Source organism: Larimichthys crocea, chromosome XI, assembly GCF_000972845.2.
Source record: "Larimichthys crocea isolate SSNF chromosome XI, L_crocea_2.0, whole genome shotgun sequence".
Classification (NCBI taxonomy): Eukaryota; Metazoa; Chordata; class Actinopteri; family Sciaenidae; genus Larimichthys; species Larimichthys crocea.
The window spans coordinates 19,875,535-19,888,004 of NC_040021.1; the positions used below are offsets into that span (position 1 = coordinate 19,875,535).

The 12,470-nt window shown below is 50.9% G+C and overlaps 1 protein-coding gene across 1 annotated transcript in view; it reads left to right on the forward strand.

The window, feature by feature from the left end:
* qsox2 (quiescin Q6 sulfhydryl oxidase 2) overlaps positions 1-12,031 on the forward strand; it is a 19,728-nt gene extending 7,697 nt beyond the window's left edge. The window contains exons 7-12 of the mRNA XM_027284305.1: positions 7,874-8,020; positions 8,122-8,251; positions 8,473-8,595; positions 8,726-8,876; positions 9,615-9,803; positions 10,538-12,031. Coding sequence (XP_027140106.1) covers positions 7,874-8,020; positions 8,122-8,251; positions 8,473-8,595; positions 8,726-8,876; positions 9,615-9,803; positions 10,538-11,097 — 1,300 coding nt within the window. The 3' untranslated portion in view covers positions 11,098-12,031. The remainder of the gene's footprint in view (positions 1-7,873; positions 8,021-8,121; positions 8,252-8,472; positions 8,596-8,725; positions 8,877-9,614; positions 9,804-10,537) is intronic.
* The last annotated feature ends 439 nt before the right edge of the window (positions 12,032-12,470 follow it).

The following is a 12,470-nucleotide window of genomic DNA, read 5'->3' on the forward strand; positions in this document are numbered from 1 at the left end:
CTGTATGTACTAAATCCTGTCTGCTGTATTTGTCTTCTATCTGTATGTAATGTCTGTCCTCATCCTGTCTGTTTATGTATGTCGTCTGTCTGTCTGTCTGTCTGTCCTCATCTGTTCTGTCCTGTCTGTCTGTCTTCCTAATTCCTGTTGTCTCTCTGTCTGTCTGTCTGTCTGTCCTCATCCTGTCTGTCTGTCTGTTCCCATCCTGTCTGGTCTGTCTTGTCTGTCTGGTCTGTCCTCATCCCTGTCCTGTCTGTCCTCATCCTGTCTTGTCTGTCTGTCTGTCTGTCTGTCGTCTGTCCTCATCCTGTCTGTCTGTCTCATCCTGTCTGTCTGTCGTGTCTGTCTGTCCTCATCCTGTCTGTCTGTCCTCATCCGTCTGTCTGTCTGTTCTGTCTGTCCGTCCTCATCCTGTCTTCTTGACTGTCACACCTGTGTTTTCCGTGGTGTCCTCCGGGTAGAGGTGCTCCGTTGCTAGGGAACCGACGCCTACAACGTCTGACGTTAGAGAAAACAAAACGTTCAACCTGAAGTTCACATTAAAAAATAAACGTCACTTCGTCTGGAAATTACGTTTATTCTTTTATTTAATGTTTATTATTTATTTTAATGTTTCTTATTTTATTTTTAATGTTTATGCGGTTCAAACAGAAGAGCGCTGCTGTGTTCAGGACTGTGGGACAGCATGAGCGTCAGTTTTGTTCTTATATTAAACATGGGGACACATGGACACTGACTATAAACAGCTTCAGTTCTGTTACACCTGGGGACACGTTGACACTGACTATAAACAGCTTCAGTCTGTTACACATGGGACACGTGGACACTTACTATAAAACAGCTTCAGTCGTTACACATGGGGAGGCACATGGCCACTGCCTATAAACAGCTCAGTCTGTTACACATTGGGACCACATGGACACTGACTATAAACAGCTTAAGTCTTTTACACATGGGGGACACGTTGGACACTGAACTATAAACCGCTTCAGTCTGTTACACATTGGGGGACACGTGGACCCTGGACTAATAAACAGCTTCAGTCGTTACCACATGGGGACCCGTGGGACACTGACTATAAACAGCTTCCGTCTGTTACACATGGGTAACGTGGACCACTTGACTCTAACGCTTTCAGTCTGTTACACATGGGGGACACGTGGACACGCCTATAAAACAGCTTTCCGCTGTTACCACATTGGGGACACATGGACACTGACTATAAACCGCTTCCAGTCTGTTACACATGGGGACACTGGACACTGACATAAAACAGCTGCAGTCTTTTACACATGGGGAGAACATGGACACTGGACTATAAACGCTTCAGTCTGTTACAACATGGGGGGACCCGTGGACACTGACCTATAACAGCTCAGTCTTTTACACATGGGACACGTGGAACTGGGACTCTAACACAGCTTCAGTCTGTACACATGGGGGTACACGTGGTACACTGACTATAAAACAGCTTCAGTCTGTTACACATGGGGACACGTGGACACTGGACTATAAAAACAGCTTCAGTCTGTTACACATGTCGGACACATGGACACTTGACTATAAACAGCTTAGTCTGTTACACCTGGGGACACATGGACACTGACATATAAACAGCTGCCGTCTTGTTTACACATGGGGACACATGGACACTGGACTAATAAAACAGCTTCAGTCTGTTACACCATGGGGACACAGGACACGATCTAAAACAGCTTCAGTCTTTTACACATGGGGACACATGGGACACTGGGCCTATAAAAAAACAGCTGCAGTCTGTTGCCCGTCGGAAGTTCAAGATCTCTGAGGACACCTAAACCGCAGCACGTCTGTGACGTCAGCCCAGGCGTCAATCAGAGATCGTTGTGTTTGGACAGAGACTCACTCTGGGCGAACGCGTCACCATGACACCCAACCTGATCAGCTAATCGATGTGGGACTGTGATCGGTGTTTGTTTGTTTCAATGCGTTTCAATAAGTTCATTGAGCTCACTGTGTGTGTGTGTGTGTGTGTGGGTGTGTGTGGTTGTGTGTGTGTGTGTGTGTGTGTGGTGTGTGTGGCGCTGTGTTCACGGTCTGGGGACAGAGTGGACGTCTGATCTGTCCGCCTCTCTGCCGCAAGCTCTTCATTGTCTCCCCGGTTCTCTCCGCCTCGGTTCGGCTCCAGCCCGCCGCTCTCTGAACCGCCTTCTCGGCCGCTCTGTCCCCGGAGGGGGACGCAGTGTGATTCTCCGGCTGTGGTTCGAAGCGGGCGGGTCGCTCTGTGGCCTCGTCCCCGGCTGTGTGGCCGCCTCGCCCGCTGTACACGGAGGAGACCCGCTGGTGATCCTGAGCAGCGGCAGCCTGAAGCCCAGCGTCACCACCCTTCTTTCCTGGCCTGGCTGGTTCAGTTCTACTCGTCCTGGTGGGACCACTGCATCCAGTACTCCAGCAAATGGACGGCTCTGGCCCCGGAGTCAAAGGTTACCGGGAAGGTTTCTGTTCTGCTCTCTTTAAATGTCCAGGCTTTGTTGTGTCTGTCACGTGTCCTGTCCGGTTCGGCATCAGTCTATCGTACCTGCAGGGCACTCAGGAGCCCGCGGGCCTCAGGCATCAGGAGGTTCTGGTCGGTTGTACCTGAAACACACCTGAGCGTCAACATCCAATCAGCTGATTTCTGGACGGTCATCATCACAGAACGTTACCTGTTACTCCAGCCGCTGACAGACCGGCAGACAGAAGACAGACAAACAGACAGACAGAACAGGACAGGGACAGTGCTAACAGCCAGACAGACAGACCGGGACAAAGACAGACAGACAGGGACAGACCGACAGGACGACGGACAGACAGACAGACAGGACCAAACAGACCAGACAGGGAAGGCAGACAGGCAGTTGACATCAACTGAGTTCACCCAGGAATGCCCTGAACCAGACCGACCGGTTCAGGTGAGCTTTTCATAGTGAGCTTGTGGGAACCTGTCTGTCTGTCTGTCTGTCTGTCTGTCTTCTGCCTGCCTGTCTGTCTGTCTGTCTGCAGCCCATCTGTCTCCATCCCAGGGGAACCACCCACACAGCGACCAGCTGCTGCTTCAACAACCCCACACACACACACACACACCACACACCACACACACACACACACACACACACACACAGCCAGACAAAGCGCCTGTCGCCCCCTCTGACCCTGAGAGGACAGGACCGCTGGGAGAACAGCCAGCTGGGAGGACCGACTCCCCCAGGAGTCCTTCACGTCTGTCCTCTGCCAGCATTGCAGCTGCTCCGCCCAGCTCCTGTTCTGGCCAACACACACACACCTCCACACTGGAACCTGTCTGGGTGTCTGAAACCGTCGGTCTGTTTGCACCTTGTCTGGTCTGTCTGCCCCTGTCTGTCTTGTGAAAGGGGACGGCCGTTTGGCACGTGTTTTTCTTCATCAGCCCGTCGAGCTCACCTGTCAGCTGACAGCCGTTGCTCTCTTCTTCTTCTGCTGTTGTAACAGGGTTACAAGGACTTCCTGTTTCCTTCCTGTCTCTCTCTTGCTGCCACGTGATTGGCTGCTTATGACACAACTGGTGTTACCCAATGAAGTGGACCCTGGCTGTTTCTGAAATCACTCCTCACTCCCCTCCACAGGGATATAAATGTCGTGGACTATCTCGTGAGCTCGCAGAAAAAATGTTCGGAACCACTTCTCTTGGCGCCGGTAATTACGTCAAATGTAAAAAACGTACCCACATTAACGTAGTCTCACATCATTCTTGTCCATTTACTACTGCATTTTTATTCAAATAGAGTCTTTTGATTACTGTCCTGATGTTTTATTTCCGTGTTTTGTTTTATATTTAAGCATCACCTCATCCTCTCATTCCATTCCGCCGAAAAAAAAACATTTTACACCGTTATTTTAGAAAAACTCCTGTAGCGCTATTAGAAATGCCATCTACTGTCCGTACTGTTTGTGTTTATCAATAATTTCAATTATTTACTTTTTATTTTACTTTTTAATTTCAAATTTATTTCCATTTATTTTCAATTTCTATTTCCTTTCCGGCCCAGATAACTTCTGGCAAATGCATGATGGGATATCTTGCTTCGGTTTAGTGCCCATCGGGATGTTCATACATCTTCGCAGTGAACATTGTGGGCTACAGCAGTGAATAAGATTTGGTTAGGAGTGATGTCAGACACATGCCACGATGTATATTTATATTTTAAGTAAATGTCTCTTCTGTCCACCCCTTATGTCTGTGTCCACCTGTCTGTCTGTCTGTGTCCACCTGTCTGTTGGGGGTCCCCTCTGTCCACCCGTCTGTCTGTGTCCACCTGTCTGTCTGTCTGTGTCCACCTGTCTGTCTGTCTGTGTCCACCTGTCTGTCTGTGTCCACCTGTCTGTCTGTCTCTGTCCACCTGTATGTATGTTGTCCACCTGTCTGTCTGTCTCTGTCCACCTTGTCTGTCTGTGTCCACCGTCTGTCTTGTCTCTGTCCACCTGTTCTGTCGTCTCTGTCCACCTGTCTGTTCTGTGTCCACCCTGTTCTGTCTCTGTACACCGTCTCTCTCTCTGTCTAACCTGTCTGTCTCTCAGACTGGCAGCCTGCGTCATGTAGCGAGTGTTGGACTGCGCTCAGAGGAAAAACTTGACGTTCTGCAAAGAGTTCAGCATCAAGTTCTACCCACGTTTCAAAGGTACGTCCACACTATGTAGTACTACCGGTCAGAGTACTACCAGTCAGGATTTCACCTTACCCCACAGTACTACAGTCAGACCCCCCAGTTTACCTACCAACGACTCAGCCCACCCCACGCCTACACGACCAACGCACAGACCCCCGAACTACACCAACATAACAAGCACAACAAGCATGCAGCCAAGAAACCACCAGCTCCCACACCAGGAATACAGAACTCAGCCTAACCACACACACCACCAACTCATCCAAAAACCACCGCGCACACCCACAACCCACCCCACCCCAAGCACCACACGCACCCACCCCCGCAACAACAGCCAGTCAGACACCAACAGACAACCCACAAACACACCCACCACCCCCAAAGAACAACAGAACTGCACCACCCCCCCAACTACCCCCCACTCAACATCTCTCCTACCCACCACCAGATCCAGCCCCCCCGCCACCAAACCACTCCCCCACAACAAGCCACCCACCCCCCCACCCTTACTGCATACTACACGTAGGACTTACTGCAGTTCCTACAGTCAGAGTACTGCAGTCAGAGTACTGCAGTTACTACCAGTCAGAGTACTGCAGTTACACAGTCAGAGTACTGACCGGTCAGCGTCATACAGTTACTACATTAGAGTACTGCAGTACTCAGTCAGAGTACTACAGTCAGAGAGTATGCAGTACTTTTAAACAGTTTTCAGAGTACCTACAGTCAGAATACTGCAGTACTTACAGTCAGGGGACTACTGCAGTGCTTACAGTCCGAGTTATCCAGTACTTAACGTAGAGTACTTACAGTCAGAGTACTGCAGCTTACTTACGTCAGAGTTACTTCAGTCAGAGTACTACAGTACTCGTCAGAGCAGTACTTCAGTCAGAAGTACTGCCGTCACTACAGTCAGTGAGAGTTTACTGACAGTCAGATTACTCAGTATTACAGTCAGAGTACTGCGTATACGTCAAGTACTACAGTACATTACTAGCAGTACTAAGTCAGCGTCAGAGCATACTGCGATAAGTCACGTACTACAGTCAGAGTACGCAGTTACTACAGTCAGAGATGCTCTACAGTTCGCGATGTATTCCATACTACATTCAGAGTCTACAGTACTAAGTACAGAGTACTACAGTCAGAGTACTGCAGTACTACAGGCAGCGTACTACAGTACTAGCAGTCAGAGTTACTACAGTCAGAGTACTACAGTCCTAAAGTCGAGTACTACAGTACTTACAGGTCCAGAGTACTCCAAGTCAGAGTACTACAGTACTACAGTCAAGTACTACAGTCAGAGTACTGCCAGTACTACAGTCAGAGTACTACAGTCAGCGTACTACAGTACTACAGTCAGAAGCACTACAGTCAGAGTACTACACTACTACAGTCAGAGTACTACAGTCAGAGTACGCAGTACTACAGTCAGAGTTGCTGCAGGGGGCAGGAGGAGTCCCCCTGCAGTTTAATTTCTATGGCAGCATCACTAAGGGATGACCTGAAGCCAGCACTAACTATAAGCTCTATCAAAGAGGAAAGTCTTCAGTCTACTCTTAAAGGTTGACCGTGTCTGCCTCTGAACCCAGAATGGTAGTTGTTCCACAGGAAGAGGGAGCCTGATAGCTGAAAGTCTCTGGCTCCCAATCTACTTGGAAAATATAGGAAAAAACCACAAGGAAACCAACAAGGAACCCAGCGTCCTGAGAGCGCAGTTGTTCTAGAGGTGGTAGTAAGAAGAATTTAAATTCACTTTATGTGTCTTCAGTATTCAGGGCTCACGTCCAGAGACAGACAGAGGGACGACCTACAGAGGTGGAGACACATTGACATCACCACCTGTCTCACAACACCTGTCTCACAACACCTGTCTCACAACACCGTGTGACATACTGTCACAACATCTGTCTCACAACACCTGTCTTACAACACCTGTCTCCAACACCTGTCTCACACACCTGTCTCACAACACCTGTCTTACATCACCTGTGTGACATCACCTGTGTGAAATCACCTGTCTCACATCCACTGTGTCACAACCACCTGTCTCACAACACCTGTTCTCACATCACCTGTGTCACAACATCTGTCTCACAAACATCTGTCTCACATCACCGTGTCACATCACCTGTGTCACATCACCTGTCTCACATCACCTGTCTCCAACACCTGTCTTACATCACCTGTTTGTGACATCACCTGTGTGACATCACCTGTCTCACATCACCTGTCTCACATCACCTGTGTCACATCACCTGTCTCACATCACCTGTCCCAACACTGTTTCACGCGTTTCTTCAACACTGTCCCTTTGTACCTGTCTGTGTGTCTTCAGGTGCGACAGACACGATCCAGTCGTGAGTGAGGACAGTTGATGGTGAACATCCTGCAGAATCACACAAGCTGGACCAACCAGACCCCTGCCAACCTGGAGCCGTACAGGTACCAGAAACCAGAACCAGACGACCCGAGTCCAACATGAAGATACAAAGACCTGATTACATCAGCAAAACCTGTCTGCCTTTCTGTCTGTCTGCCGTCTGTTAGCTCTGCAGAGCTCCTCCCTCTCTTGGGTCAAAGGTCGGATCGTTTCATCGCCGTCATGTCGAGGATCAGGAGTGTACGTCGGCGAGAGGTGAGACAGGCTGAAGGAACAGGAAGTTCACCTGAGAGGAGAGGACTAACGGTCTGTTACTGTCTGTCTGTCAGGTGATCCTTGAACCTCCTGCAGTACTCAGGTGTGGAGGTGAGGCGAGCTCTGAGCTCTCGACTCCGCTCTGCTGACGCTCTCTGACACATCTCCACCTTTCCCTCCATCTACCTGCTTGCACCCGAATGCAACCCACACCCCACCTGCACAGGTGAGTCATTAGTAACAACCAGAACCATGAACCAACCAATACACAAACACTCAGACAACCCTAATCCTCCCCCCCCTCCCCCTCCCCTCCTCCCCCTTCTCCTCCTCCTCCTCCTTCTCCCCCCTCTCCCTCCTCCCCCCCCCCCCCCCCCCCCCCCCCCCCCCCCCCCCCCCCCCCCCCCCCCCCCCCCCCCCCCCCCCCCCCCCCCCCCCCCCCCCCCCCCCCCCCCCCCCCCCCCCCCCCCCCCCCCCCCCCCCCCCCCCCCCCCCCCCCCCCCCCCCCCCCCCCCCCCCCCCCCCCCCCCCCCCCCCCCCCCCCCCCCCCCCCCCCCCCCCCCTCCTCCTTCAGTCAGAAGCCGTTGCGTTTCTTCTTCTCCTCCTTGTTGAAGACGTTACCTGGTGTTCAGCGTGTTCAGTCTGGTAGCAGTTCCGTTGGAGGTCATGTGGAGGCGCTGTCAGACAAACAAAGCTCAGAACCCTGGAGAGACTTTGACAGGTCAGTGATCGGCCCGGCTCGGCCCGGCTCGGCTCAGAGACTCGTCAGTAAAGCTGTGTGTGTGTGTGTGTGTGTGTGTGTGTGTGTGTGTGTGTGTGCAGATCGAAGGTGTACACAGCTGATCTGGAGTCAGCACTTCATTACCTGCTGAGGGTCGAGTTGGCTACCCATAATACCCTGGAGGGGGAGGAGCTAAAGATATTTAAGGACTTTGTCACTTTGGTTGCCAAGGTAACAACATAGCAGAGACACACCTCCTTTAAAAACTACAGTACCCATGAGCCTCAGCTGTAGAGAACAAATCAGTCATCTGCAGCTCAGTGAAGCTCTGTGATTGGCTGAACCCTGTCTGTCTGTCTGTCTCTTCCTGTCTATCTGTCTGTCTGTCTGTCTGTCTGTCTCTTCCTGTCTGTCTGTCTGTCTGTCTGTCTGTCTGTCTGTCTGTCTGTCAGTTGTATCCAGGTGGGGGTTCTGTGGTGAAGCTGATGGAGACTCTCTCTGATTGGCTGCACAGTCTGCCACTGCAGCGAATCCCGTACCAGGCCATCCTGGACCTGGTGGACAACAAAATGGCGGTGAGACACACACACACACACACACGCACACACACATGCACACACACACACACACACACATGCACACACACACACACGCACACACACACATGCACGCGGAGTAGCAGCTAACTTCCTGTTTCCTGTCCAGATCTCAGGTGTGTTCCTGGGGGCGGAGCTTCGCTGGGTTGGTTGCCAGGGCAGCAGGGCGGGGCTTCGAGGTTACCCATGTTCCCTCTGGACTCTGTTTCATGTCCTGACCGTCCAACATGAAGCCACGCCCACCGTGCTGGACAACACAGGTACACACACATACACACACACACACACACAGGTGCACACACAGGTACACACACACACACAACTGTACACACACACACAGGTACACACACACACACAACTGTACACACACACACACAGGTACACACACACACAGGTACACACACACAGGTACAGACACACACACACAGATACACACACATAGGTACACACACAGGTGCACACACACACACACAGGTACACACACACACAAGTGTACACACACACACACACACAGGTACACACACACACAAGTGTACACACACACACAGGTACAGATACACACACACACAGGTACACACACACACACACAGGTACACACACACACACAGGTGCACACACACACACGCACACACACAGGTACAGACACACACACACACAGGTACACACGCACTGGTACACACACACACACACACACACACATAGGTATACACACACACACACACACAGGTACACACACACAGGTACACACAGGTACACACACACAGGTACACACATACACACATAGGTACACACACACACATACACACACACACACACACACACACTCAGGTACACACAGGTACACACACACACACACACACACATAGGTACACACACATACACATACACAGGTACACACACACATACACAGGTACACACACACACACAGGTACACACACACACACAGGTACACACACACACACACCTGTGTGAGGTCTGACCTGTCTGTCTGTGGTCAGGTCTGGACGGTGAGGCGGCTCCGGTTCTTCAGGTGATGCGTCGTTACATCAGAACGTTCTTTGGCTGTGAACAGTGCGGCCAACACTTCGAGGCGGCCGCCGCCGCCAGCATGGGCCGAGTCCAGAACCAGGAGGAGCAGATCCTGTGGCTGTGGAACCAACACAACCGGGTCAACGCCAGACTGGCTGGTACACACACACTGCTAACTGCTAATGGAAGCTAACCATGAATCATTAGCTAGCTAGCTAGCTAATGCTAGTTCTGTTAACAAGACGGGAGCTAACCAGCGAGCTAACCAGCGAGCTAACCAGCGAGCTAACCAGCGAGCTAACTAGCAAGCTAACTAGCAAGCTAACCAGTGAGCTAACCAGCGAGCTAACTAGCAAGCTAACATATATCAGTTGTTACATTAGCATTGTGCTAACAACAGCTAACTTAAGACAGACGAGCTAACGTGTAGCATATCAGGGAAGGCTGCTCAACTGTGATTGGAGCACAGAGCGAAGAGGGCGGGGCTTATGAAAGGTCAAAACCGTCAATACTCTTTCATCAACATGCCTCCTTCTCTCACTCTCCTCCTCGTCCTTCTCCTCCCCTCCTCCTCCTCTCACTCTCCTCCTCGTCCTTCTCCTCCCCTCCTCCTCCTCCCACTCTCCTCCTCCTCTCCTCTCACTCTCCTCCTCCTTCTCCTCCTCCCACTCTCCTCCTCCTTCTCCTCCTCCCACTCTCCTCCTCCTCTCCTCTCACTCTCCTCCTCCTTCTCCTCCTCCCACTCTCCTCCTCCTCTCCTCTCCTCTCCTCTCCTCTCACTCTCCTCCTCCTTCTCCTCCTCTCACTCTCCTCCTCCTCTCCTCCTCCTCTCCTCTCCTCTCACTCTCCTCCTCCTTCTCCTCCTCTCACTCTCCTCCTCTCCTCCTCTCAGGCTCCCTCAGTGATGACCCCCTCTTCCCTAAAGCTCCCTGGCCGAGCCCCTCCCTCTGCTCCTCTTGTCACGAGGAGAAAAATGGCGTCCACGTTTGGAACCAGGAGAACGTGCTCCTCTTTCTCCGACGACACTACGGAGCCTCGAACGTCTCCCCCAAATACTCCCTTACTCCCCCACGACTCCTAGCACCACCTCCTAATCCTGATCCTGGTCTTGGACAGGAGGAGCACAGAGGAGCAGGAGGAGCAGGAGGAGGAGGAGGAGGAGGAGCAGAGGGAAAGGAGGTGGAGAGGAAAGCTGAGGAGCAGCCGGAGCTTCGACCTGAGGCTAAGAGGGAGGAGGAGAAAGGGGAGGCTGTGGGTGGAGGAGGTGGTAAAGGAGCAGGAGAAGGAGCAGCAGGAGGAGTCTGGATTCTGGGTCTGGGCTTCAACAGCGTGGACATGTCTCTGTGTGTGCTCCTCTACGTCTCCTCCTGCCTCTTCCTCATGCTCCTCTTCTTCTTCTTCAAAGTCCGCTCCAGGAGGTGGAAGCTCCGCTACGCCCGCCTCCACGTCTGACCCGGACAGAACCGGACCGGACTGATTTAGTCAGACCAGTTCACAGGTTCTGTTGAGCCGTAAAAGTCTGTGACCAGAACCGGACCATGTGGACTCACTGAGACTGAACCTGACCGGACCAGACCGGTTCTGCTGTGTTCACTTTGTGCCAAACGACAGACACACCTGTCCTCTCAAGCCCCGCCCCCTGTCCTCTCAAGCCCCGCCCCATGTCCTGTGTGTGTGTGTGTGTGTGTGTGTGTGTGTGTGTGTGTGTGTGTGTGTGAAACATGACCCTGTCCTGATGAACGGATCTCTGCAGTCTGATTGGTTGTTAATGATCAGCTGATCAGTGTTTTGACTTCCTGTTTCTTATTGAGGTCGTTGTGGGCGGAGCTGTCATCGTGCAGTGCATTGTGGGTGGACAGGTGTTCCTGTGACATCACAAGTTTGTTTTGTTATTTAAAACCATTCCAGGCCTTGAATATAAGGAACATTTTTTCAGACTTTTCAAGGATTTTCCAGGACTTTGAAGTTTGACGTCACCAACACGATGATGTCATCTTTCAGCTGATGACATCACAGTGACGTCATCTCTGAGCGTCGAACAAAAAGTTTCAAATATTTTGAATCCAACTTTAAATCAGTGTCACGATGTGAAAACCAAAAGGTTTTAAATGAACGAGTCAGAAAGTACAAAGGTTTTAAATGAACGAGTCAGAAAGTACAAAGGTTTCAGTCTTTTTGTTTTTGTTGTTTTATTTAAATATTCTAATTGGACCTCCGTCGCTCTTCAGTGTTTCAGGTGTCGTCAGGTAAACGGAATGATGTGAGTCTGATGCCGTTTTTTATCTGCCGGTCCATGAACACACCGTCCCTCTTCGTATATTTTAGTTTGTGTTTTCTGATTATGTTAATGAGATGTAAATGATCTGAATAAATCATGTTGCTCTAACGCTCTGACTCCTGTGTGGACTGCTGACCGCGTACTGACGAACATGTTGATCCTCTGTTAGTTAGCCTAGCTGCTAGGCTAACTAGCTAACGGCAGCTACAGTGAGTAGCAGTTAGCGGCTACCTCAGCTGCAGTTTGTCTTATAAACAAACGAACATTTGTTTCCTGTTTTATTTTGAAACTTGAACAATGAACGTTCATTAACGTACAGAACATGTTAGCATGTTAGCATGTTAGCTGGTGTTTTGACAACAGGTGTGAACTGAAGTCCTGAGAGCTGGTCACCATGGTGACACCAGGTGTGAACAAGGCATCAGTCACAATGCTAACATGCTAACATGCTAATGTTCATGTAAGTTTAGCACGTTAGCATGTTAGCATGTTAATATTAGCTAATTAGCAGGAAAGTCCAGATGAGGCTGATGGGATCGTTTGTAGT